This window comes from Marmota marmota, unplaced genomic scaffold, assembly GCF_001458135.2.
Source record: "Marmota marmota marmota unplaced genomic scaffold, marMar, whole genome shotgun sequence".
NCBI classification, from domain to species: Eukaryota; Metazoa; Chordata; class Mammalia; order Rodentia; family Sciuridae; genus Marmota; species Marmota marmota.
This window is the reverse complement of record NW_026000196.1, coordinates 483,112-510,640: the sequence shown is the minus strand read 5'-3', so window position 1 is coordinate 510,640 and position 27,529 is coordinate 483,112. Positions and strand designations below refer to the sequence as shown.

The window sequence follows — 27,529 nt, the reverse complement described above, 5'->3', positions numbered from 1 at the left end:
GGTGGGTGGGTGGTGGAAAGTAGCACTTTCAAAATTCTAAAGAACTCATGTAAGTATTTAATAAAACCTCAAGTTATCTTTAAAATTCCTTTTGGCTTAAGTTGATATGAATGTGATCTTCAGGCTCTGCATAATGCAATGTATTTGGCAGTCCTCCCTCCTCAGGCTACAGATCTTTGGGATATTTAGGGTGATCAAATGTTTTGATTTTCCAGGAATTTATGGGATTCAGATTTAATGATAAAACTGAAAGAGTTCTGGGACAATGAGGATGACCAGTCACCTCATTTTAGCAAAGACAGTCCTATTCTTTTCTTGATCTTCCATGAAGCAGACATGGCAAGTGAACTGTGTGGGTCCCAGCTTGGCCAAGCTGGCTGGGGCTCAATCAAGCAGAAGGGATAAGAAAGAAAGAGATGGACCTAGGAGGGCACAGTGGTGCATACTTGTAACCCCAGTGACTCAGGGGGCTGAGTAAGGAAGACTGCAAGTTCGAGACCAGACTGGGCACATAAGGAGACCCTGTCTCAAAATAAATATTAAAAAGAGCTGGGAATGGAGCTGAGTAGAAAATAATCCCTGGGTTCAAACCCAGTACCAAATTAAGAAAAAAAAAAAAGAGCAAAACAACAAGAAAAACATAGAAAAGAAAGAAAAAGAACAAGGAAAACAAAATGGAATGGCCCTGATCTGGGCCCTGGAGTTTTCTGAAGTCCACTGGGAACTTGGGAAGCAGGATTTGCCTACGAAAAATTAGAAACCAAGAAACTGTGCCTCCTACCTGTGCATGTATGCAATCACAGTGTGCAGCAATCAGATTTAGGAATTTAGAAAAGTGTAAAGACGGAGATCCAACACAGAGATAAATTCAGACCCATATGATTATTCAAATTCTCAGGAAAATTCACTCTACCTGAAACAGTATTACCTGCTTATCGGCAACACAGACAAAAAATTGCAACCATCCTAAGGACACAAAGGGTCTCTCAGAGCAACACTTGCTGGTATCTTCTGTCACCATTTCCAATTCTCTACTTTAAATATGACTACAATAAACTACACTTATTTCTTCTGCTATAAAAAGCCTAAGTAAAATCATCCTTTGTTTTATGTCTTTTATGCCTCTCTATTATACTGAAGCATCTGTATAATAAAAAAGAGAAATCAAAATATTACTTTTAAGCCCTATTGTATTCACTTTAAAGAGTTCAACACAATGAGTGGATGATATGAGTATTCAAAAGGTGAGCTGAAAATGTACCTGTCTTCACTTCCCTGTCAAGGAGCCTAAATTTTTATCTCCATAACAAGCCAGGATATCACTTCTGAATATGCCATTAGTTAGGAGGGAGTGATGTGAATCTCCCTCCCTAACTGGGGCTGTATAATAATAATGCATCATCCAATATGAGTCATCAAATAGAATTCACTTATGCTCTAATGAGAAAGATAAAAGGTCATGTCAACAGGAGTGCTTCAACAGCAGTAGCAAAGGAGCGTCCTGGGCCAGCCCAAAGATCCTGCTATAGACAGGTGCTAGGAAACACTCTACAACAGCAATGCTGGTTTATAAGTGCTAACCAAGTGACACAACTTGGTTAGCACTTATAAACATGCACTTATAAACATAGCACTATGTAAACATGCCTTTAATTTGAACACATTTTCATAGCTCATGGGGTTATGTCAGGAGACCCTGGTATATTGGCTGGATGCAATATGAATAATTTTCCTTCAGTGTTGATATTTTAGAAGCCCAGAACTGGACTCCAACACAGAGAGACAGGACTGATATGTCTCTGCCCTCAACTTCCACACTCCATCCCCATCAATGTCTAGCCTGGGCATAGGCACAGACCCTCCCCAATCATGGCTGCTCTCCCTAATATTAGAAACACTGCCTCTGCTCTGCTGAAGTCCCTGCTCCTGGCCACCCTCTCTGAGATCAGGGAGGTCACTGCAGAAATTCATTTCAGGTAACCAATTTCAGCTCATCTCTCCCACTAATGTGCAACCACACTAGAAGGAATCTGAAATTTCTGAAACTTCACTTTGTGTCCTAACTGCCAGGACAGCATCCAGCCTGCTGGGACACTTCCTATGCAGGGCTGTCAGGGAAGCAGAAGAAAGTTCATCCAGGAAGGACCCACAGTGCTGGCCCAATCATGCAGCCAGGAAGATCCATAACCCTCAAGCCATGAGTTCCACTTGGCTGAAAGCCTGAGATATAGTGGGCTGGGTGATTCTCCTGAAAATTTGGGACATTTCTTTCAACCAGAGTAATCAGGTCAGAGTGGGAGATCTTATAAGGATCTCTCCCATCACCTCCATTTCTCTTTCTTCTTCTCCCTCTCTCCCTGTACCTCTCCAAGTGTGTTCCACAATCTCAGGGAAAGCAGCAACAAATGTGGACCTTAAAGCAGAGCCCCACTGTGGTGTCATCTGCTTTTTGATGAATGTGGCTTCTACCTGGATCTCCTATGCACTGAGCTAATAAGTGGGTTTGGCTGAAGGGACTGTTATCAAAGCTTCCAGAGCCATCGTGGCTTCAATTACAGAATTTCAACAAAACATGTATAAAAATGTCAGATGCAAGAATTACTATGGAAACAGCTCTATAAAAATGGAGGTTCCTTTGCTAAAACACAGGATAAATCACTAAATCATGGAGGCTTAGCAAATGGAATGAATCTTCATTTGCTTACTCTTTCTATCTGATGGGGAGGAAGAAGGACCCTAAAAATGAGGACAATATTGGACAGGCTCTAGGGGAAGGTTAAGTTGCCTTTAAGGGGCTTTGCCCCCTCCTTGCCACTGGATGTGGTATCAGCAGGTGCTCCCATCCTCTGCAGACTCTTGATTCTTCTCTTGATGGTGTGTGTGTGTGTGTGTGTGAGTACACATGCACCTAAGAGAGAAGGAGAGAGAGACCCAGAAGGAAAAGGGACAGCTCTGAGGAATTCTTTAAAAATGGGACTGAGTCCCTGGTCAAATCATTAGCCCAGGGAACAACCAGAGATCAGGGTAGGGATGCTGGACTCAGGTCAGGAACGTGGAGGCCCAGGGGGAACACAGCCTTGGCTTATTTCAGCCCAGTCCCTGAAGGAGCCGGCAGAAAGTCCCAGCAGAGGGAGGCTCAAAGACACCCTCCCACCCTCAAGCACAGAGAGGGCTCTTAGTCCTGAAAATATTGGGTTGCATCAGAGCATCTTTGCCTAGACTTGGGCCTGACCTGGCCTACTTCCTTCAACAGACTCCTGAGCTAGCCTTTTCTAAAAAAGGACTTGGGTGATGGATAAAGCTTTTTCTATAGAATGCAGTTAGAGCACATAAACATTTAAAATAATTTTTATAAGACCTGGTGTTTTTAAAAAATCAATTAAAAATCTATATAATTGGGGCTGTGTTTGTGGCTCAGCAGTAGCACACTTGCCTGAAATGTGTGAGGCACTGCATTTGATTCTCAGCACTGCATATAAATAAATTAAAAATAAATAAATGTCTGTCAACCACTAAAAAAATAAATTTATATGATCTATATACTGATACCAAACATGCACATTCTTTTAGCAACCCAGACTTTGCTGAGCTTAGCACCTTGTTAGCAAGAATGGCTGGTTAAAATAGGAAGGTTGCTTTGCAGTGAGCCCCGGAGGCAAGCCACATCATTTATTACAGAGCTGATCTGAGGAGTTTTGCCTAGGGGCACCAACATTTCTCATCCCAGCTCTGCAAGTCCCTCTGCCAAAATAACGAAACTGAAAATGCAAAACTGGCTACATCAGCACCAAAAGTGAGCATGCTAAAGCAAGGTGAAGGTAGCCTAAGCTCTGAGTTCCAGTTCTTAGTCCTTTAAACCTTCTTAACAATCATGAAAATCTCAGGCCCCACCTTCAGACTATACCACACACACCATAGTCTATTTTACATTCTGAAATTATAGAGCTGAATATCTTATTCTTCTTAGGCCCACTCAATCCCAGATGCTAATACACATCTATCTCTTGTCTCTGTCCCCTTTAAGAATCACAATGGTTTAAAGCAAACTCTCAGAATTAAATTATATCCCATCTGATTCAAATGTATGATATGTCAAGGTTATTGTTATGTGTAAATAATTAAAACCAGAAGTTGCATTAAAAGTAAAAGTTGCTTTGACTTTGTGAGAAACCTTGTTGGTCTAATATTTCACTGAAAATAAAATAGATTTGGTGCTGGAAAGGGGTTAAGTGATAACTGAGTCTGAAATGTCAGTAATGTTTTTTCTTAGAGTTGTGGTTGGTTGTTTGCTCTAATTCAGTATGAATAGTTGCAGTTTTGATCCTATCTGCTCAAAAGTGCTGGTCTTTCTGTCTCTCTCAGAACTGGCATAGTTAATAGCACTATTATTGTTCTCAACTTTATTAGCCAGTAATAGTATGTGATTCAAGCTGTCTGGACTTCAGACACAGACTTTAGCCAGTTATTCTGAAAGGAATTCTGTACATTGCCCACAAAAGATGGGCAGCCAGAGAAAATGATGGAGGGCTCCAGGGTGATACTTTGCAGCCCATAGGGCCTGGAACTCAGCTAACAAATCTGGCCTCAGAGCTTGTGGGGCAGGGGGGGAACTTGTGGTGGTGAAGAGCAAGCCTCCTTGCCTGAAGAAGTCACAAGCAGGGTCACTAAGCACATTCCCACCACAAGGATAAGCAAACAGAAGTCTCCAGCTGGGTGCCAAGGCCCAAAACACTTAGAAGCAAATCATGTGCATATTTAGGAATCTTGCAAAATCTAAACAGGATGTGAGCTGCTGAGTTCTTATTCTACAGGAGGGGAAAAAACAATACTTTCCCAACAGGTCAAGATCATTGCTCAACATTTATTATGTCCAATTCCTGGAAATGCGGAGGCTGCTTACCCAGAACGCCGCTTTCCTCCACGGGCAGGCATGGCCCCTGCCATCCTCACCTGTCCAGTGGCCGCCATTGGGGCAACAGGCAATGTCACCGATCCAGGTATGTCTGAAGCCATTTCTAAAATTCAGCAAAGACAAGAGGTTTTTGTCAACTCCAGGAAAACCCCGTATCAAGCAAGAAAAGCTGCCGCAAATTCCCAGCAGTACCATCTGGAAGACAGTTCAGGATCCGGGTGCTGCAGTCACTCTACCCATCACAACTTATGTGACTCAGTGAGTCCTTCCTCCCTATCTGGGTTCTGCCCTTTCCCCCTGGGCTGTACTCGCAAACAGTACTTGAATCAGTCATACAAGTGCTGGCGAGGATGCGGGAAAAAAGGTACACTCATACACTGCTGGTGGGACTGCAAATTGGTGCAGCCAATTTGGAAAGCAGTATGGAGATTCCTTGGAAAACTGGGAATGGAACCACCATTTGACCCAGCTATTCCTCTTCACAGACTACACTCAAAAGACCTAAAAACGGCATACTACAGGGACACAGCCACATCAATGTTTATAGCAGCACAATTCACATAGCTAGACTGTGGAGCCAACCTAGATGTCCTTCAATGGATGAATGGATAAAAAAAAATGTGGCATTTATACATAATGGAATATTACTCAGCACTAAAAAGTAACAAGATCATAACATTTGTAGGGAAATGGATGGCATTAGAGCAGATTATGCTAAGTGAAGTTAGCCAATCCCAAAAAAACAAATGCTGAATGTCTTCTCCGTAAGGCAGGTGACTCAAAATGGGGTAGGGAGGAAGAGCATGAGAAGAAAATTACCTCTAGATAGGAAAAAGAGGTGGGAGGGAAAGGGAGAGAGAAGGGGAGTTGCACAGAAGATGGAAGGAGACCCTCATCGTTATACAGATTATATGTGTGACCATGTGAGGGAAAAAAAAAAAGAAGTGTATCACATTAGATTGGGCAGAGAGAAGTGAGGGGAGGGGAGGGGAGGGGGGACAGGAAGGACAGCAGTATAACATAGACACTGCTATTGCTGTATGTATATACGTGACTGTACGACCAATGTGATTCAGCAACCTGTACACTCAGAAAAAGGAGTAATTATACCCCATTTGATTCAAATGTATGATATGTCAAGATCACTGTACTGTCATGTGTAACTAATTAAAACTAATAATAATAATAATAATAATAATAATAATAATTTTATGAAGCTGGCACACACCTGTAATCCAAACAACTCAGGAGATTGAGATAAGAAGATAGTAAGTTCAAGGCCAGCCTCAGCAACTTAGTAAGACCCTCAATAACTTAACAAAACCTGTTTCAAAGTAAAAAATTAAAAGGGCTGAAGATATAGCTCAATGGTAAAGCATCACTGGGTTCAGTACCCCCCAAAAAAATTTAAATAAAGAATTGGTGCAGCTTAGCTGCTTTCATAAGAGTCTCCTGGTCACCTAGAGATAGGAGGTATGATGTCTAGGAATCCAGACAGCGTGGAGCCTGAGGGGAGGGGGCTGCAGCTGGTACCAATGACTGGCCCCCTTGATGGGGCAAACTCCCTGAAAGTCAGTATCCTGCCACAGCAACTGCTGATGCTCTCTAACCCTTGCCTTGGAGATCGTGCTCAAGCAGAAAGGCTGGTCCCCACCCTCAGTCTGGACTCAGAACTCCCAAGTGTGGGAGCCCTGCCTGGCCGCTTTGTGCATGGGGCATTAAAAGAATCATGTCACACTGCACAATGAGCCAGTAATGGCACCAGGATGATGTGCCCTGGCTCTCCTGAGCCAGGCCTTGGTGGGAAAAATATTAAAAAATATGAATAATGGACACTGAAAAAGGGTACCTGTCCTGTACAGGTTAACATTCATTTCTCATAAGCCAGACACTCTGCAAGCTTCTTGGAACCATGGTGAGCTTTCTTGATTTTGAAGATTCTCCTTCCTAATTTCTAGAGAATTCCTAAATTTAGGCAACCCTTTTCTCAGATCATTCCATGACAAGATAAACACTTTAAGCAGCTTCTCTGATTCTGCTCATTGTTCTTGGGAATAACTTCCACAGTGTTCACTTTTCTTAGCTTGATTCTTACTGGGGATAGAAGGGAAGCAACAGTCTATAAAAATATATTTCAATAAAACATTTCAAGATAACAGCAGGAACTTGGGCCACTATTAGTAGAGAAGGAATGTCCAGTATGTTGAAAGTGGACATTTGGTGTAGTTATTGCTGTCTCCTTCCAGCAGAAACAGGGAGTCACATGACAGTGGCCTCACAGTCAGGTCCAAAGACATTGTGTTTAATAAACACATTTGAAGGTCAACTTGAACTATTCCACTCAAACACTCAAATCTCTTTTTTCTTTCTTTCTTTTTTTTCTCCAGTCCTGGGATCAAACCTAGGCAAGTGCTCACCACTGAGCTGCACCCCCAGTCTTTCACTCAAAAGTGAAAGGTGCAGGATGCAGTGGGGCACACTAGTAATCCCAGTGACTCGAGTAGCACCGGGGGGAGGATCACAAGTTCCAAGCCAACTTCAATGATTGAGCGAGGCCCTAAGCAACTCAGTGAGACCCTGTCTCAAAATAAAAAGGGCTGAGGATATGGCTCAGTGGTTAAGCATCCCTGGGATTAACCCCCCAGTATCAAAAACCAAACCAAACCAAAACAAAACTGTTGAAGAAGAATTTTGTAATACTAATAAACAAAATATTAATTCAGCCACTCTGCTATGTTCACAAAACTTTGAGAACAATTACAATCTTGTTTTGATTTTAACGAGTATATGCGTTGAAAAGAATTCAAGGAAAAATCCCTTTGTAAAAGTCTCTCCCCTTTAAAAAATGACTGCATTGGGTTTGTGACAGTGAGACAGTTTGTGACAATGATGACCTAACCACCTTACCATCTGCCTGCTTCTGATGAGAAATTTATGTGTGTATATATATATATATATATATAAAATTATTTTTCTTCTGAAGTGGATGTTAAAACATGCTGTGTCCATTAAGACCCATTGCTACTAGAACAAGCAGGTGAAAATGAAAGTCACCACTTCCTAATTTCCACAGAAGAGCAGACCTAAGATTCTCCAGGAATCTTTAAAAATCTTTAAAAAAAAATCAGTGAGTTAGCAAAAAGCTGTGCATTTACTTCTTTTCTGGATATACCAATGTCCATTAAAAACACTGAGAAATTCTATGTAAAGAATTGCATGTAACTCTGTTTGATCCAGCATATCATCAATGTCTGTATTTGTGGAAACTTTAAAAATTTTGTACCTGCCAAGTTAATGTTTCACACGATATTAGTTTCAGTATGTTAAAGCCAGCTACCCCACCTTTGAGTTAAGGAAATTCTAGATTGGAATGGATCTTAGCCATTGACTCCTCTGTCCCAGTTGCCCTCCAGCTCAGGGCTGGCAGGCAATGTGTAGTTCGACAAAAAGGACATTCACTTGTTTTTATTTTGGGAAAACAAAAAATGCCAATTGTTTTTGTGATACTAATAGGGGATGGACAGACATGAATGGTGGGAAAATGAGGTTAATGGGATAATTCTATCAATGGGGACTACAGTGCTGATCCCCACACAGTTTCACTTTTAAAAAGCAATTTACCTGCAACTCTGTCTGGCTTAAGTCTACAAGATATGTTACATTCCTAAGCAAATGACCTGTTGTCTGCAGAAGAAATGCAGGCACAAAGTGCAGTCAAGAACAACACAAGTTACCCTGTGGGGTTAGGGGGCAGTGGCAACCCTTACGCAGACCAGATCCCAGAACTCAAAGAGATAAGGATAATTCCCCCTAACCTCCTGTAAGAAGAGGTTCTATTTAGAACTGGTCAGCATGGGCCAAAATGACCTAGAGTTGTCATGGCAGTGGGAATTTGAAAGTCTGATGTCATCGTCAGTCAAAAGTCAAGAGGAGAACCTCAGCAGGACTCTGGAAACCTCCCTGGGATCCCCAAAATACTGGAGAGCAGGAGAGACACCCCCCCGCCCCTCTCCCCTCTGAGAGGACTTACTCTCCCTTGACAGTGTCCCTGTTTTCCCTTTCCCATTCCTTCTAATGAACTCATGCCTGCTACCCTGAGCAACATGTCTAAGATCTTTCTGACCTGGTCCCAAGAATCAGGGACATAGGGGGCCTTATGCTGCTTCAGTTTCCCAGAAGGTCCCAGCCCTATAACAATACAAGTTGCAGAAAGTGAAATTCCCCAAAGTGCTGACTTGAAGGGCAAAGGATGGGGAATACTGAAGATCCAATCCTTTCTTAGATAGAGGGGGACACAAGGCAAAGAGAGATTCGGTGACTTGCAGGCACATTAGACCTCATTCTGCTCTCTGGCTGCTCCCTGTGGGTAAGTGGTAAGTCTCATCTGCCCAGCCAAAGAGCCAGCTTCCTGAAAGTAGCCCCACACCAGCCTGCCTTTGACTCATGCACTGTGCACATCCCAATATTTTCCAAGCTTGATGCAAGGTTCCATGTGTAAGTTGACAACTGGACACGTGGAGTTTCTACTATGAAGAAATTTTACACTTACTTACATGGAGTATAATGTGCTCAGAGAGAACTACTGTCTTCACATGTGATAGGCATTTGCCATAAAGCCATTGGGATATGAGAAGGAGAGCAAGTGAGCTTAATATACAAATGTACTGACATGATTTGAAAAGGAGAGGCTCATATTTAACCCCAGCCAAGGGGGCTAAACAAACGATATCTGAAAGTGGTGGCTCATACCTCCAATATCCTTATAAGGCATTTCTTGAGTAACGTTTCTTTCTAATTTGATTGCTTCTTTTGTAAACTGCACTTGTATATCTTGTGCTCATTCCTCTACTAAGATTTGGAATATCTTTCTTATCTTTGTACAATCTCTTTTAATAAATTGGAACTTTGTCCTATTTTCTGAAAATATTTTACAATACTTTTTCCAATCTGTTGCTGTCTTTCAAGTTGAAAGATTCTTTTTAATACTATAGAAAGCTTTAAGAAGTAGAATTAAGAAGACAAGATCAATTGACCTAACCCCATTTATTCAGAAATCCTGCCTTTTTTCCCATAAATTTTGTTGATGCTCCCTCTATGCTGTATTTTATTTACACATGAAAGTGTCTGTCTCTAGCATATCTATTTCCTCCTCAATTACCTAGTTATGCATCCTTGCTCCTCTACTGTACTTCGTAACACACTTAGGGATGAAGTTTCACTACTCCAACTCTCAGAAGTCTTTGCTCTCCTTTTTAATATATTCTTCCATTTAAATTTTGACTTAACTTGATTAAGATATTAAATTTAACACCCTTGCAATTAAGTCTCTTTCGAGAGCTGGGAATTCATTGAGGGAACACTGACCTTTTTACAACATTGTGAATTTTTAACCACTAATTGACATATGCCTATAACTAACTGAAGATTCCCTTTTCAGCTCAGTAAAGTTTTTGACTTTCATCATATAGGTTTCTGGAGTTCCCCATTTGGTTTGTTTCTATGTATTTTGTGTCATTATATGCGATGTTGTGCTGTGTGTTATGATCATTGCTACTAAAGTAAACATGATCTTTTCCCATCTTATTTTCTAACTGGTTAGTAGTCTATGAGGCTTGAAGTAATTGATTTGACCAGCAACTAACATAGGTGTTGCCCTCCTCTCCCTCAATGTTCTAGGTATTGTCCTTTTGAAATTTACATGTCTGGTAAAGAAAATTTGGGGTCATTATCATGTTTCCTGCCATTTATCAGATTCCCTTATTTGTTCTGATAATTTTTTTTCACTAAATCTTCTAAATTTTGTGCTTTCAAATCCTATTGATGACAACATTAATACTTTATTAATATTTTCTCCTTTTTAATAGTTGAAGGCTCAATTTCTTTTTCTTTTTTCAAAATTTTTTTAATATTTATTTTTTAGTTGTAGTTGGACACAATATCTTTATTTTATTTTTATGTGGTGCTTAGGATCGAACCTAGGGCCTCACACATGCTAGCCAAGTGCTCTACCGCTAAGCCACAACTCCAGCCCCTCAATTTATTTTTCAAATCTTATTTTGTTGGCCATAGTGTCCAGAATAACATTCAGTAGTAAATGAATTATAATGGGCTAAGAGAAACACCCAAGGACTTTTCAGTCAAGCATTCCTAGTTTCAAATTACAACTCAATCATTTTAATGTATTTGAGTGACTGGACCACTCTAAGGCAAAGTGTTATAATCTGTACCCTACAAAATGTTCATAATCTGTACCCTGCAGGGACAGCTTAAAAATTAAGGATAATATGTGTGAAGAGCACATATTTGGAAAAAATAAATACTCAAGCAACAATAATTAAAATTGCAATTATGGCAAGGATTAGTGACCTTGGGAGGTGAAGACAATAGTAGGTGGTCTTGCTTGGTCCTTGAATTTAATTGAAATAAGATGCTGATTGAAAGATAGAGATTCTTTATGATGTCAAGGAAATCTGCTCCTCTGCTTACTTTTTAGTTTATTTAAGGAATTGTGAGAAATAGAAAGTCTGGTGGTCCATTTTGAGAATGTAGTATTTAGTCTTATTTGGGATGTAAGATCCAATTGTAGCCATTTTAACTATAGACCTTCTCTTTGTTGTCCCTGGTTTTAAATTAGCCAGTTACGTAGATTGTAACCTGAGCTCCTCCTATCAGAGCAAGGGGCAGTGCTGGATTAGGGATAAAAACAGGTGGACTGTTTCCCAAATGTGCTTGCTTGCCAGTTTGGTAGTACACCCTTCTGCAGAATCGAAGTTTGCCTTGCTGAGCTACTTCCAAATGCATGTTTGATTCCTTACAGCATCCTGGCATTTCTAACAGAATAGATGTCTCATTTCATCAAAAGTCCTGTTGATAACTAAAACAGTGTTCTAGATATTGAAAAACCAAAGGGAAGGTGCAATCTATGAGGCTAAAATTTATATTAAAGGTTACATGTTTTCTCTAAGGTTGATTTTTAGGAGCTACCCTTAATAAATGTAAACAAAAGTAAAATCAGGAGAGGCTTCTCTCCTCTGTTGTCAGTGTCCATATCCATCTAAGTGGGATACACACTTTCCCTGGGAAAGTGATCACCTGTTTCCCAAATCTGTAGTTTTTTTTTTTTTCTGTGACTCAAGTGCAAGCAAGCAAAGCTCCTGGGATTGCACCCAGAGAAGGTCCCTGGCCAGGTCAGAGGTGGCAGTCTCAAAGGCAGGGCCTGGTATCAAATGGAGCAGAGAAGCTGAACCATTCAGGTGAACAGTTGTCATGTAAGTATAGTGTCAATTTGCTCCAGGGTCTCTGAATTTCACTCTGAAACAAAGAAAAGGGGAAATCTGGCCACTACACTGCATAGCAAGGAAATCATGCCTCAGACCCCAACAGGTGGCTGTCACATCCTGCAGCTGGGTACACAAGGATGGCCCTCCTGGAAGACAACTCTTCAATATCAATAAAAATACATTAAATGTCCAGATATATCAGGGAGGCTGAGGCATATCAGTAGTATGGCAAGTTTGAGGCCATCCTCAGCCACTTAGCGAGACCCTCAGCAACTTAGTGAGATCCTGTCACAAAAACAAAACCCAAAAAACATGAAAAGGGCTAAGGATGTTGCTTAGTGGTTAGATCCCCAGTACCCCCACACACACTAAAAAAAGGTGCACACACAGAGAGGCTAACAAAACTTTGCCATTTTCTTATTATGAGGAATTAAAACACTTCTGTGATTCTGATTTTCTGGTTCTATCTCATAGCAGTGCACAAAATGCAATGGTGGGGCACTGTGTGCAGGGAGAGCAGCTGTTTTAGGCCTCCTGACCGCTCCTGAAGTGCCAGGAAGTGGGTTCCCCATGACGTTGGAGGCCCCTATGAAACTGAGAGCAACTTGTTCATGCTGAAGGGTCACCCCGGCCCGTCTAGCACAGGCTAACTCAGTCAGCACATGTATATTTCCTGCTTTTCCCTCTCCCCAAAGCCTTCCAACATAAAATTTTTTAAACAGTTTCTTCTATCTTCCTTCAAAGCTGGTTTTGAATAAAACCTATTTTCCTACCAATTTGACTCTGAATATTTATTTGTGGAGTGGTGAGCCACATAGCCTGGACTCTTCTGCCTAGTAACACTCACTTGGGGGATGCTGTCCACAACTGTTGAAAGAAGGGGCAGCCTGAGATGAGGGCCTTTTCCCTCCCCACCTCTTGCTGCCTCACTAAGGTTCTGCCAGCTGGCAGGCCCACCTACACCTCAGGGAAGTGGTCAGCAGGGGGCACAGCTGTGCTGAGCTGTGAGCCTCACCACACATTTCTTCTCAGGGCTTCATACACATAAACTACACATGCTACACAATAACACACACACACACACACACACACACACCACACATATATGACACGTACATATATGCCACACAAAACACACTCCCTGCACCTGACACAGAACTTTTTCTCTCACTGGCAAGGAAGCTCACACCTGAGAGCCTCACCTGAGAGAGAAGAGAGTACTTGAACCTGACACAGTGCACACACCCTTCAGAAGCTGTCTTGCCCAGTGCCAGCAGGAAACCCAGAAGTTCTGGATCAGTCATCAATCCCCTTGACTCCACATCCTTGTGGGCAGGCCCAGCAGAGTCTGGCAAGGGGTGCAACTTTAAATGGAGTGCGAGGGTCAGGATCCTTGCCTTGACTTTTCCTGTGCAGTTGAGGTACTGCCACAGTTGGCAAGGAAGGGCACCTGGTGCCACCTAGAAACTTGAGTGCATCCTAAGACAATACCACCCTGCATCAAATTCAAATCAACCTTAGAAAAAGATGTGGAATTTTCCACTGCTCAAGCAAGTCTGTAATTGTGGCACAGCAATCCTGCCCCACCTTGAGGAGCAAAATGCCACCAAAAAACTGCCTATCCTCCAGGCCTCCTCTTTCTCCAGACTTGGTCCCCATCACTGGAGAGCCACCATCCTAACATCTAGTGAAGGCACATAGTCATTCTTCTTCCCCTACCTTCTCTGTGGGTTGTGGCTCTCTCAGTCCCACTTTGAGCATCCCTCCTGGTTATCCAGGCATTATGTTTTTGGCCTCGTGTTCCTCCTTTCAGGTTTCATTTGCCAGTTGCTGCTCCACTTCCAGATGCCAAGCCATCATACACAGTCTTATTTCTCTATGTTCTCCCCTGGGTGACCACTCAGGCATGGGCCATCAATGTTGTCTCTTTGCTGATGATTCCTAAACCCAGTCATCAATTCTCACCTTCTATAATCTTTCCACCTTCTAGGTTCTGCTGTGGCCTGCCTCATAAAACACCCCCACCCTCAGTCTTCCTACACCTATCATTGACCCTCCTATTGAGCTCCCCCTTGGAATCGAGATGGGATAAGCCCAGCCCTTCTGTCCTCTAAGGGTTTCTCTTTGCTCTTAGCACAATGCAAAGTTCCCTGCCATGATCAACCAGTTCCTGTATGGCCAGTCTGCTATCTGCCTCTCTTACCCACACCTCCAGCTCTAGCCACACTGCCCAGTAAGTTTATTGAGCATACCATGTTCCCTCTCAACTCAGGACCTTTGCATATGTTATGTCCTCTGGCAAGGAAGCTGCATCTCCCTACAGATCTAACTACTCCCCAATTTCAAGTGCAATCCTTCTATAATGATCTCTTCACTATTCACTCCTCAGTCATTTACATTCTGCTCAAATATCCCTTCTCAAGGAGGCCTGTTTCCATCAGCCCCCTCCTCCCCAGCATGGGACTGGTCCCTATGACATGGGCACTATACCTGTTCTTCTCCTGTGAATGAAGGCAGGCACAGCAGCCCAGGTGGAAGACAGGGCCAGGATGGCGGAGCTCAAAAAGGAATGCAATGATGTCACTGCCTCAAAATCGTGGTGTGTCATCTTCAGGGTCCCAAAAGGGAAAATTCCAAAAAACCTTGGTCACCTGATCCTCCTACACTGCACAGTGCAAAAAAATTTCTAGAGGAGGCAGAAACATATGGTTGGGCTGGTCGTGTATTTACATCTACCATGCCACACATACTCTGTACATGGGAACTTTCGGAGTGAGGTACACACACAAACATTCACACCTTCCTGGGTCATTTATTCATGGTGCCACACACCCATCAGGAGTCTGTTTCCAGTTTTCACTTCGTCCCTATCAGACTCAATTTCTCCATCTAGAAATGTAGTTATTCAGATGCTCCTTTCTTTTGCTAGGGTGCAGTAAGCAAATGGGCAGTGTTTGTAAAGCTCTTGTTTTGAGCCAGGGGTTGTGCAACAGGCACAAACTAAGGGACCGGATGTAAGACAGTGTGAGGCAGACATGTGTCCAGAGAGCTGCCTGCTGTGGGAGAGGAACTGTGTTATGAGGATAACTGGGGAGATCTAAGAAGGTTTTCTGGAGGAGGCCACAACTGTGCTAACCTGGAAACAGGCTACAAAAATGCTACAATGCTATAGGACTAAAGCACAATATAAAAGATGTTCTTTCCTAAATGAATTCCTTTGACTGCTCCTGCATTTCTTAGCAGATGCCAGCTCACTTGAGGAGTTATGCATTCTTGTTCCCTTTAGCCACTGGAGCTTGCTTCCTGGCCTTTTACCCCAGGTGCATCTCCATACAGATCTAGTTATTTCCCTACTGCAAATGCAACCCTCTTCTAATGCTCTCTAATCAGTGTTCCTGATATCACCTGATATCCGGATATCATGGCAAATGAACAAATAAAAACATCTGTACCCACAGCAGTCCAACCCCAAACGCAAATATACCACCAAGAAGCTGTCTTCCATTACACACAGGGGGAAATGACTGCCTGCTCTTACACAAAGTTGCAATGAGATTTTGAGCTCATTCTAAAATCAGTACAAGCTAAGGATTTTACAAGCTTCACCATAACACAGAAAACATATCTGGCTTGTGATGCAGCATCTAGCTACAGATCATTCTACATTTCAAATGCAGACATATTGTGAGCAATTTCTATAATACGACGTAGGCAGGAAAAACCTGGGGAAAAATGTGAAACTTGAGAGCATTAAGATGAAGGAAGAGGAGGAAATGAAAAAGGACATTTTGTTCTAAGCCTGTTATTTCATGTGAATCCAAATAAGGGAAATATTCCTTGATCTTCACATTGGAAAAAAAAATTAATGACATGCAACCTTCCATAATACAAACACATATACTATTTTAATGATCATCCAATAAATGAAAAAATCACAATGTTCTTCCACGGGTGGGAGAGGAGCAAGGAGAGGCAGCTAACCAAGAAAAAATGCTCTCCTCAATATTCAGCTCTCTTAGAACAATTCTCTGCACAGAAAGCACATCAAATACCACAACCCTACCTTTTCAGAGGGATTAAACAAAGATCTTTCTTCCTTGTGACCAACACCTTCTTAGGAGAGTCTGTTATCCGTGTAGAAGGAATGTCAGAAACCTCTGGGAGGAAATGTAGCTGCATTTGTATTCTGCTCAGAAGATGTCATCACAGCTCTGTTTACCTTAACTGTGGACCATGATTCAGCCGTGACAACTGTCTTGCATACTGATCAATTTATTTGCAGCAAAATTTCTAGCATTAACTGCTTAGGTTCTGAAAAACTGGTTACTCAGATTTCTTGTGCAGTTGAAGCAGATATACATTTGGAATATCTAGACTGTTATCAAAATGATTCAGTGAGAGACCATAAAGGATGTTCCTAAAATGCTAGCAAGGGAGGGTCCCTTCTACTTCAGGATAGAGGGAGAGCAGGCAGTTCCCAAAGGTCCTCCTCGGCATTGGATTTTTTTTTCTTTTTTTGTAACACAATGTGCAGAAAAATCATTAGATTGGGAGTCTGGGGACTCTGCGTCCAGATCCTTGCTAGGTTTTAACCAGCTGTGTGGTGCTCTATGAGACATCCCTATCCCACAGACAGGCTGGCCCTGTAGCTCTGCAATTGGGCAGAGGTAGCATAATTATGAAAGGAATGGCTGCTAGACCCAGGGAGGGAGGGACAGGCCAGGTCCTACCTCCTCCAGATGCCTCCATCCTGGACACTGAGCCCTGGCTGTAGGCCTGAGCCCCTCCCAGCAGGTAGGCTTTGACAGGGAATAGAAACCAGTCCAAAGGCAGCCCAGAAGAGATACCCTGAGATGGATGGTGTAGGCAGAGCCCTGGCTCCCTGGGTCCCACCATGCACTGAACTGTGCCCTTTTGAAACCACCATATTCCCACTAGGGTACAGTTTCCTTTGCCACCCTGCTAGCTGAAGACCCAGCATCTCTGTGCTGGACTGTGTAGAATGGTGAACAACACACATCCAGCAAGAGGTACCAGAAGCAGGAAGTAAAAATGGGGAGGTCATTGTCAAGGTTATGATTCTGGAACAAGGCAATATTCATTCAGCATGGCCTACTCAGTGAGATGAGAGGAATAGAACCATAACCACAATGGGACCCACCCATGAGCTGTCTCATGCTTAAGTCAAATCTAACACCCTAACAACCACAGACTATTAGGGGAAAGCAGGGGTCATCAGCCATATATAAGAGAGAACATAACACCTGAGCTTGGTGTCTGGGTACAGACTGCCTCTGAAAAAGTTATGGCCTAAGTTATTCCTAAGCCCAAGGAATCAGGGGCCCAGTTAATTAGGAGAGGCCCTGGAAGAAAAAACAAGGGATGGATTGCTGGTGGGAGGGTGTGCAAGGGGTTCAGAGCTCAGATGCTCCAGGTTCAAAAAGACACAGCCAATGGATGGAGAAGGGTTCAAATGTTTATGGAAGAGAACCTGCTAATGAGAAAAAATTGCCAGCCTGAATGAGAGCCCTTGAGGGAGAAGGAGAGATAAAACCATCTTCAAGTGCCCGAGAGACCCCCCCTGTATAAAAGGGAAGAGGCAGTTTTTGATTACTGCAAAGGCCTCCTCACAATATTTAAGTATATGAAGGGTAAAGGGGAAAAAAAAGACTAATCCAAATGCATGTTGACCATACAGATACAGTCTAAAGTTGAACAAAAAACAAATGAATGAATGTGTCTGATGTAAAATGGAAAAACTAATAAATTATGGAATATATATAAAGAGATAAGAACCACTCAGCCATTAAATATCACAATTTCAAAAGAATAGGATTACAAAAAAATGCTAAGGGTAAGTCAGTAGAGCAGGATACAAAATCTGATGCAAACTAATTTGTCAGAAATCTATCAGAGTTTGGTTGCAGCCACCATATTTGCCTAAAACCTATTAGTTGGCCTCAGCTTCTCTGTTATCGTTTGGATCTGAAATGTCCATCAAGGTTTAGTCACCAGCCTGTGGCACTATTGGGAAGCGATGGAGCCTTTAGGAAGTGGGGCCTATGAAGAGGAAGTTAGATAGTTGGGGTGTGCTCTTGAAGGGAATATTGGGCCCTATCCCTGCCCTCTCTTTGCTTCCTAGCTGCCATGAGGTAAGCAGCCTCCTCTGCCCCACCCTCTCACCATGATATACTGCCTCGCCACAGGCTCAAGACATGAGGGCCAAGTGACCATGGACTGAAACCATGAACCAAAACAAACCTTTTCTACTTTAAGCTGTTTATTGTAGGTACTTTGTCACAGTGAGTGAAAATGGACTGACCTATTTCAGATCTAAATGCCTTGCCTTTGAAAGAATAAACAGTCAAATGACTATTTCAACATCATTCTGGCACCCTGAATTTATATACACACGAGTGATGATCATGGACATGCAGGTCACCATTACATCAATAAGTACTGTATTAAACACCAATACTACAAACAACGCATGCCACCTGAACCTATTGTTCATGTCTGAATACTCACTTTCAAATGTAAATATGCATTTTAGATGTACTTGGATTGAAAATCTCCTTATATGGGTGGTATGTTTCTATATTCTCAATCAGATAGTTTGTAAATATAAAAGTATCATTGTAAGAGCAAAATGCACAATAATTGAAAGCCATTAATTTTATGTGCAAAATAATTATTAAGAACTTTAACAAATATTCAAATATAAAAGGAAATGGGGCAATGAAACAAATATGAGAACACATTAGCTTGCTCCCTTTATAAAGATGTCATATCCTTTCTAAACCAAAACAGTGTATCAAACCAGAAATAATATTACAAAGCAGAGTAAAATACATTATTAGAGTATATAATAACCCAAATCTTTGTGGAATTGTTTGGTATACTAGACTTAATAACAATAAGCAACCTTTAAGATTTAACATTTTTTATTTGTTTCTATTTAGACCACAAATCTTTCCAGCTACAGTCATATTTGAACATTTCATATATTTACAAGAATGAATTAACAGGCAGCTTTGTCAAGTTTGCTACCTCAAAAATTTAAAGGGGGCAAACACTTCAGAATCACACTGTAGCAACTGATGTAAATAATTGTCAACCCAGATATAATTAAGACAACAAACAGAGCAAAGCAAAGAAGAAAATCTTAGGGAAATAAAAAGAACCCTTCACCCTATCTTATTTCCCACCAAACTCAGTTGCAAATGAGTACTTACTTAGTATCACAAGTTGAAGTGCACTGAGCACAAAAGCATCAAGCAGGGACAGTGCCTAGTCAGAACTGTCTCTGACCCTGAAATCAAACTTTTACAGTGTGACTCCTGGTAAGAAACTACAATCAAATAGTAACAATACCCATTTTTTTGTTAAAATGTTAGATTTTCATCCAGTGATGGTAATATTCAGTGTCTGCCTCAATTACAGCCAAACATTGACTTTGGTGCTCTGCCATTAGCGTTATCAAAATGAATTAACTAATATATTTTAATATAGAGAATGGTTGTGTGTGTCTGTGTGTGTTTGAGTATGTATGAGAATGTCTGAGTGTGTGTATATGTGTGAGCGTGTGTGTGCCTACACACGTGAGGTGAACACACTAAAAAGGGAACAAAGGTAGTATCTGAATGTTAAGATTATATGATTCATTTTCCTTTATTGCTAAGTTTTTAAAACTTAGAATATAATACTCTCATGATGGGGAAACAATGGAAATGATGTAACTGAAAGTAAATAGCATCCCAAGACATTGGACCCCAAGGCAGGCTGCTTGGAACTAAGGCACAGAGCTGGGGGAGTATCACGGAAGCAGCAGGTCTGACATTGTACAAGTACGTATGCTGGACAAACTTACCCCACAGGGGATGGCGGGAGGGAAGAGAGAAAGATTCAAAGATGGAATATCTACTGAGTTTCAAAGAGGTGCCAGATTTGAGCAGGTTCCTGAGCCCTCACAGCAAGGCAATGGAAGGAGTGACATTATCACCATGCCCAGGTGTGACTGCATTTAGTGTTTTCTGATTAGAACAGTAGAAATGGTGTAAACAATCTGGAATATTCAGGAAGCATTAAAGAATGGGAGCATTAAAAATGGGAGCATTAAAGAATGGGAGAATGAGGCTAGACAAGTGTATGGATGGGGGTGAGGGGCGATGAGACTACAGAGATGTTGAAGGTGAGTCTCTAGTAAAGAAATACAGAGAAATTAGATAGTTAAGGTGGGGGAAGCCAGCTGTGGTGGCACAGGAGGAGGAGGAGGCAAGAAGATGGCAAATTCAAGGTCAGCCTAGGCAAGAGAGATCTTGTCTCAAAATCAAAAAATAAAATGGGTTGGGGATGTAGCTCAGTGATACAGCTCCACTGGGTTCAATTCCCACACTGGGAAAAAAAAAAAAAAAAACAGAAGAGATGCTACCATCAGCTTAAAAATCAGGGCAAGGGACAGCAGTGGCCAGAAGACTGCGATTCCTCCTCCTGGGAGCAACCCTGTGACTCTATTTCCCACCTTATGATTTCTCCAGAGAGCAATCATGTCCCTGCATGTCACAGGAAGGAAAGATGAAGCCCACTAGATCAGGGAAGAAAGATAAGTGGCTGTGTGAAAAGTGAACCCACTGGTAAGTATAGAGTTATGGGACCTGAGGTGTCACCAACACAAAGTAGAAGGGACAGTGAGTGGCAGGTCCAGAAGGCTCTGGGGAGGTGACAAATTGGTGGCTGTGGGTGAACATTGTTTATCTAGTAAGTAATAGACAAGGAGGAGAAGTAGGACTCTGGGATCATGGTTACTGTGGCCTTCTTAATTATCATCCAAAAAAGGAGCCTCTGAAAGAGAATGGGACAAAAATTAAGCCAGAGAGCATGCAGAAACATTAAGCTCAGGCACACAAGGAAACTTCCAGGAAATCCAGGATACATGTCCACTCTTCATGTGGATGGATTGTTGGCCCAGCCCCAGTGAAAGTGGCCTCCGTCTTTTGGAGTAACCAGTACCCATATAAATCATGAAGCAAACGTCCTTGCCAGGACACTGGATGGTTAATAATCTGGGGAATGTGGGTGAATTGAGAATATCATAGCTTAATTTAGACTCCCCAAACCACCTAGAATTCCACTCAAACTCTAAGGAGGTGACACTGTGATGGAGACACATGAATGGATGTGGCAACAGCAACATCTATCACCTGCTGAGGGTGCATCTCTGTTTGCCCAGGCAAGATAAGTTCCCTGGGGATGTGGGGTGGTGTCTATTCATTTTTCTTATGGAATCACCACACCCTTAAATAATGGCCATGCTTTCCTTGTTGCCATATTTAAAATTGAGTAGTCCAATGGAAGGGGTTTCCAAAAGCCTTGATAAGCACCCAGATCCCAACTGTTCTTCTGTGCAAGAATACTTTACCTGTCAATGCCCTGCAATATGAAAAGAACATTTTTACCCTCCTAGTAAAAAGCTGGGGCCACAATGAAGCTGCTGTGCCCAAGGTGGATGAAGCACAGATCCAAGCCCATGTCTTCAGACAAAGAGGGAAAGGGAATGCTCTACAGCAATGGAATTGGGCAGGGATGACTTCAGGGAATAAGTGGAGGTTTCTTGTGCAGCTGAAGACAATTTGTTCATGGCTGTGCATGGGCATAGCATTGTAAGCGGGATATACTGGCCACTAAATACCTGTTTCTCAAGAGTTAATGAATGGATACATTTTACTTGAAGTTCAGGTGATGGCCAAATAAGCACATATGAGGTTCTCCATTACTTAGGTACAAAATCAGTGACAAGAGACCAACAGCAGTGTCAAAGCTATCTCTGGAGCCCACTGGCCTCCCATGTAATGGCCTCAGAGAGCCCATTTCTATCATTGCCTGTTCCATATGGATGGGATGGAGGGGCACACAAGGCCCTGAGCCAGAGGAATGTGGGGACATGTTCTGTGGTCAGAAATGTGCACAGAAGTGGCTGCTGTTGGAACTGTGAAGAAGTGGTGATGATAAGGGGTAGAAGAGGTAGAAAAGAGGGGCCTGGGATCCCAGGAGGCAAGGAAACCAATTCAAAAGACTGAGCAGCCTCAGATCAACAGCACTGGCCTTGATGCTTCCAGAGTGAGAAACGAGTAGATAATGTTTTTTTCTCAGACAGTTACTATGTCCTGACTCATGGCTCAGTGAACAGTGATACCCCAAAAAATAAAGCAAATGGTATTCTAGACAAGCAGTCTCCATAGCTCAGAAGGGAGAGAGAACCCCAGGGAGACTGGTACCTATGGAGGCAGTAATAGGTATTCTAGACTGATAGCTGGGGAAATGAAGGATGAAGGAGGGCAGAAGGCATGTGTGGTCAGATGGCAGATGGAAATGCAGGTAATCAGCTGTCTGCATACATCAAGGGATTAGGAATTACCTGGAAACTGGGCTTCAGTGAGAGTAGAAAGCTGTCGAGCTGTCAATGGTCATGAGGTGGGTGAGCAGACCTTGAGAATCCCAGTGGTTTACCTGGAGTTTAGAATCCAGGTGCTGTCTCTCAGAAGCAGGGCTTGGAAAATATAAAAGAGTTGTCCTTGGACAGCTGCCCCCTACCCACGCTCTATACCAGGACTTCAGAAAAATTCATGAGAAACCCTATAATCCTACAGCCAGATATTCCCTCCCTTCTCCCTCTTGTTCTACTTTCCTCCTCTATGCTACTCCACTTCCCCTGCACTCCCCCCAAGCATCCTCTCCTTTCTCCTGCATCCCTCTCTTCCTCTGCCCACTTGTCAATTTGCTCTTGATCCCCCTCTCCATGGCTTGCTTTCTCTTCTGCATCTTTGCTCCTCTGGATATCTCTGATTTCTACCAATACTTGGCCTCCTCCAAATAAAAAGCACAAATAAACACACAAACACACCTTCACATATACTTTCTTCCTAAGGTCCCTCTCTTCTTTTTTTCCCTCTGGATTTTGCTTCTGGATTCAAGTTTCCAGATGTAACCATGCAATCATTTGATTCTATATGCAAATTAATGTCAATAAAGTACACTCTGCATAGGAAGGTATAATGGAGAAAGGCAATTGTGTGTGTGTGTGTGTGTGTGTGTGTGTGTGGTGTGCTAGGGATTGAACCCATGGACTTGTGCAGGTGAGGCAAGCACTCTACCAGCTAAGCTATATCCCCAGCCCAATTTTGTCATTTTAAAATAGATACCCAGTGTTACCCTGTAACTAGGAAAAGAAGAACACTGCATTCAAAGAATCTTTTAAAACCAAAACAAATGGCACACTCAGTAAACAAATCTTTCCATTAAATGCCTTTTCTAAAAAGAAAAAAAAATATGAACATTTCCCTTGTTTACAAAACAAATTAAGAAAATCACATATTCTTCCATAGATGTAAAATTTCCCCTTAAGAAGTTTTATGAAAGAAAGTGGCTTCCTTGTTGAATATATTCCTTGATGAATATATTCATCCATCATTCAACAAAAACATTTTGTGTTAAATTTTAAACAGTGACTTACTCTACAAATATAAAATATGCAAAATAGTAAAACTGTTTACATGCAAGGCATTAAAATCACTTTTCTTGTCAAAGTGGTTAAGGTATTATTTTTATACTGTCTGGTACTACAGACCAAGCAGACCTGTCCCTCATGGCCCAATTTCTGCATGGGACCCTAAGACTTGAAGGGAGGGAACCAGAGCTCCACCTAAGCTGGAGGTCAGAGAACTTTTCCTGTGAGGTCTGCAAGTCATAAGTGAGAACATTTCATTTCTGTTGTCACTGGGTCAGAAGTTCCCTCTGTGGCATCATAAAGTCCCTGCAGTAACTACTCCGCTGTAGCTATGCTGCAAAAAAGAGCCACAGACAGTACGTAAATGAGTGAGTGAGGCTCTGTTCCAATTTACAAACACTGGGATTTGAATTTCATGCAAGTTTCCTGTGTCATAAAATATTCTTTTAGTGTTTCTCTCTATACCCTTAAAAATGTAAAAATTATTCTCTACTTGGGCTATATAAAAACAAGAGGCAGGGCAGATGCAGCCCACTGGCCATACTTTGCCAATTGCTGGTCTAAGCATCGGGCTCTAGAATATTTATGGATGTCAATGAGGGTGTTTCCAGAGATGAATGGCATGTGGGACAGCAAAGTGAGCAAGGAGACCTGCCCTGAATGTGGGTGGTACTGTCTAATAGGCTAGGGGCCTGGAGAGAACAAATGGCATATAGAGAAAGTCATTCTGAGCAGGTGTGTAATAAATTGCTGCCATGGCCCCAGGGCATCAGACTACTCCACTGTGGATTCTCCCCAGCAATTCTCCTGGAAGTTTCCAGGCCTTCAGCCTCAGAGCAGGGCTGCATCTTTGGTCCCTCTTATCCTGAGGCTCCAGCTTCTTGGACTGAGTCGCTACTAGTTCCTCTGGCTCTCTACCCTATAGACGCCATGTGGGGGTATCCAGCTTTTGATCATGTGAGCCAATCTAATAAATCCCCTTTTATAATCATACATGTACACACCCTGTTGGTTCTAGAGAGCCCTAATACATAGACACTGCATTTTTATCTACCGAGAAAAGACCCCAAAACTTTGATGCTGAGCTTTCAGGAAAGAGTCTGTGGAGTAAAACACTCACTACAACTGCGGTCAGTTACATAGCGCCATTTAAGGAGGGGCTAGAGGTGGACATACCTGAGCTTGTCCCAGAGACAAAGGAGGTGAGGACCTAAACAGCAACCCCAGAGTTCCCAGTGACTTCAGAGAGCTGCTTCAACTGCTGGACCTCCTGCTGGGTGTTCCTCACCAGATGTCAGAAAGGTGTTCAGTCACTGCATGATTTTTGAGGAAGTATCAGAGATACAAAGCCCAACCTCAGCACCCAACTAGAAAAACATGATAGACCAGCATCATTAATGACCATTATGTGGAAAAAAGTGGAGACAAATAAAAGAAGACTGTAGAGACATGCAGAAGCAACTAGATGAGTGGATCATCTGCCAGAGAGGTTGAAGAAATAGCCAGATAGATACAGAGACAGGGTCTTGAAACATGAAGGCCATAAGTCCTGAGGCAAAAGCACTCAAGTGAGGGGGAATGAGGAGGACAAACAAAAAAAGACAGGAACCTGGATGGATCTGTAAGGGCTGCTAATCAAGCTGTTTCCATTTCCTCCCCCCAACCCCCATTTTCCCCTAATCCAGAAAGTTCCTGGAATAGGTGTTCTGGGGGGAAGCTCAGGACACCTGGCCTTGGAGACAAGACAGGTTAGAAGGAAACCAGGCTGGCCTCTGTGCCATCTCCAGGATTTTGGCTGGAGGTCCCACTGTTAGTGGGGTTCTCAGAGGGATACGGTTGTGGGAAGGCCCAAATTGTGGGAGTAGGAAAGGGTAGACCTGAAGCTGCTATAACCAGGACACATGCAAGAATAACTAATTAATATTGCACCCAGCCACTACCACAGTTCTGTTGTTCCCAGCAGGGCCCTCTGGAAGGACACACAAGAATAGAAAGCAGACTGAAAGCAAGCTGCTTATAAGCCCCAAGGCTGCTGGCCACCCATAGAAAATCTGGGGTTTAGGGGTCATGGTTTGGTTGTTGCCTTTAAATTGGAGGCAAGCATTTACAGTGGCAGCATGTGGCTGGTCTTTCTTAAGAAAAATTCTACTAAGTACCCCTGACTGATGCCCATGCAGGGGAACACAATGATAGGGAATTCTAGTGAAGGATATGCATGAGGATGGGAAGGCTGACAGCTAGTGGGAAAACCCTGGGACCCCAGTCTGGGGAGGAGAAATTATGACTCAGCACTATAAATATGCACTGCCGCAAGCAAGGTCCAATTCAGAGCAGGTATAGACTGAGATCAGTGCTGGATTTATATACCAGTGCCCATCACAGGCCTGTCCTTACTGCATTTGAGCTGGGCATTAATAAGGGATTGTGATCCTTCATTTCTGTATTTCCCAATTCCAATTACTTTCCCGCACCTCTAAAGCAAAAGATACTACGAGAACAGAACCCTGAAGGATCAGCAGACTCCAGTCTTTCAAGGCGGGGGCAGTATTGGACAGAGAGATAGTTTAAAGAAAACAGGATCTAGGGCCTTGAGACTATTTACATCTCAAACTGAGGTTGGACAGCATCTGCAGTCACTTTGAGACTGTGCCCCTGGCCCTGGGCTACCCCAAGAAGGGCCAAGTCCAAAGAATTTCCAGGATGGGCAGGAACTTGGCTTAGGAGCCTTGTTAGGGAGCTGACTGGTTTGAGCATATAAATGATACCTAGTTGATCTGTTTTCCCATCAGCCTACCTTCAATTTTCAGTCTAGAAGAAAAACTGGCCAGCCATGCCTGGGGAACAAGTGAGTTAGAGACTGGTTGGGCCTAGGAAGTGGGGAGACCACATAGGTCTCCAAGACACAAACATATTCATGCTGTATCTAGCACAGAGGGTGTTCTAGGAAAGCACAATGTATAGCTATCCTATCAAGTTGGGGACCTGGGAAGCCCTGGTAGCACCAGGATAGTGGCTCTCATTCTGCAGAGGAGACCTGGTGAACATAGGAAGCCTTTTAAGAGGAAAGGAAGATCCTGATGATGGCTGTGGGAACTCAAGAATGGGCATGTTCATCCACAGTCTGCATGTTGATATTGCTCAGGGTGACAGGAATGTCCCATGGACACAATATCTACAGGAGAAAAAAACTGAGAAGGAGGAGATACCTGAGGAGTGTGGGGTCCTGCTGAGAAAGTAGAGTAGTCACAGTGTCTGATGACCCAGAAAGAAGGTCTGGTGTGCTCTAGTTGGGCCGGTTCTGTATGTAAGTGGGTTTTTCCTTATAGCAACCAATTCTCTGCTATCCAGATACCACTGGATCTCCTAGATTTTGACTCAGTTCTAACACCACTGCCCCGTTAATGCAGAGTCCCACAAAACTATCTTGCTTCCAACACCAGTCAGTCATAAGTGACCCTCCTCTACCTCTGATCAACAGGTTAAAAATTTAGGTTTCCACAGTCCCCCTTCTCAGTATTGATAATTTGCTAGAACAGTTCACAGAACTCAGGAAAACGTTTTAGTCCTATTACCAGATGAAACTAAGCTGGGCATGGTGACACATGCCTATAATCACAGGAGTTGGGAGACAGACAGGAGGATTGCAAATTCAAGGTCAGCCTCAGCAACCAGGGAGGCCCTAAAAAACTTAGTGAGACCCTGCCTCAAAATAAAAAATAAAAAGGGCTGGGTATGTAATTCAGTGGTAAAGTGCCCTGGGGTTTAATCCCCAATATGTGTGTGTGTGTGTGGGGGGGGTGTGCGCGTGCGTGCGCGCACACCCCCCCCCCCCCC

General features: G+C 42.8%; 1 protein-coding gene across 11 annotated transcripts in view; it reads right to left on the bottom strand.

The window, feature by feature from the left end:
* Arnt2 (aryl hydrocarbon receptor nuclear translocator 2) overlaps window positions 1–27,529 on the bottom strand; it is a 174,463-nt gene that overhangs the window by 119,154 nt on the left and 27,780 nt on the right. For 5 of the 11 annotated variants that reach the window (XM_048790153.1, XM_048790155.1, XM_048790154.1 and 2 more), the window contains exons 1-2: window positions 14,683–14,822; window positions 4,901–5,015 (exon numbers count right to left, since the gene is read on the bottom strand). In XM_048790153.1, coding sequence (XP_048646110.1) covers window positions 4,901–5,015; window positions 14,683–14,800 — 233 coding nt within the window. In that variant the 5' untranslated portion in view covers window positions 14,801–14,822. Of the gene's footprint in view, window positions 1–4,900; window positions 5,016–14,682; window positions 14,823–16,255; window positions 16,415–27,529 lie in introns of those variants that run through there. The other 6 variants (XM_048790160.1, XM_015492967.2, XM_048790158.1 and 3 more) reach the window with 4 other exon arrangements.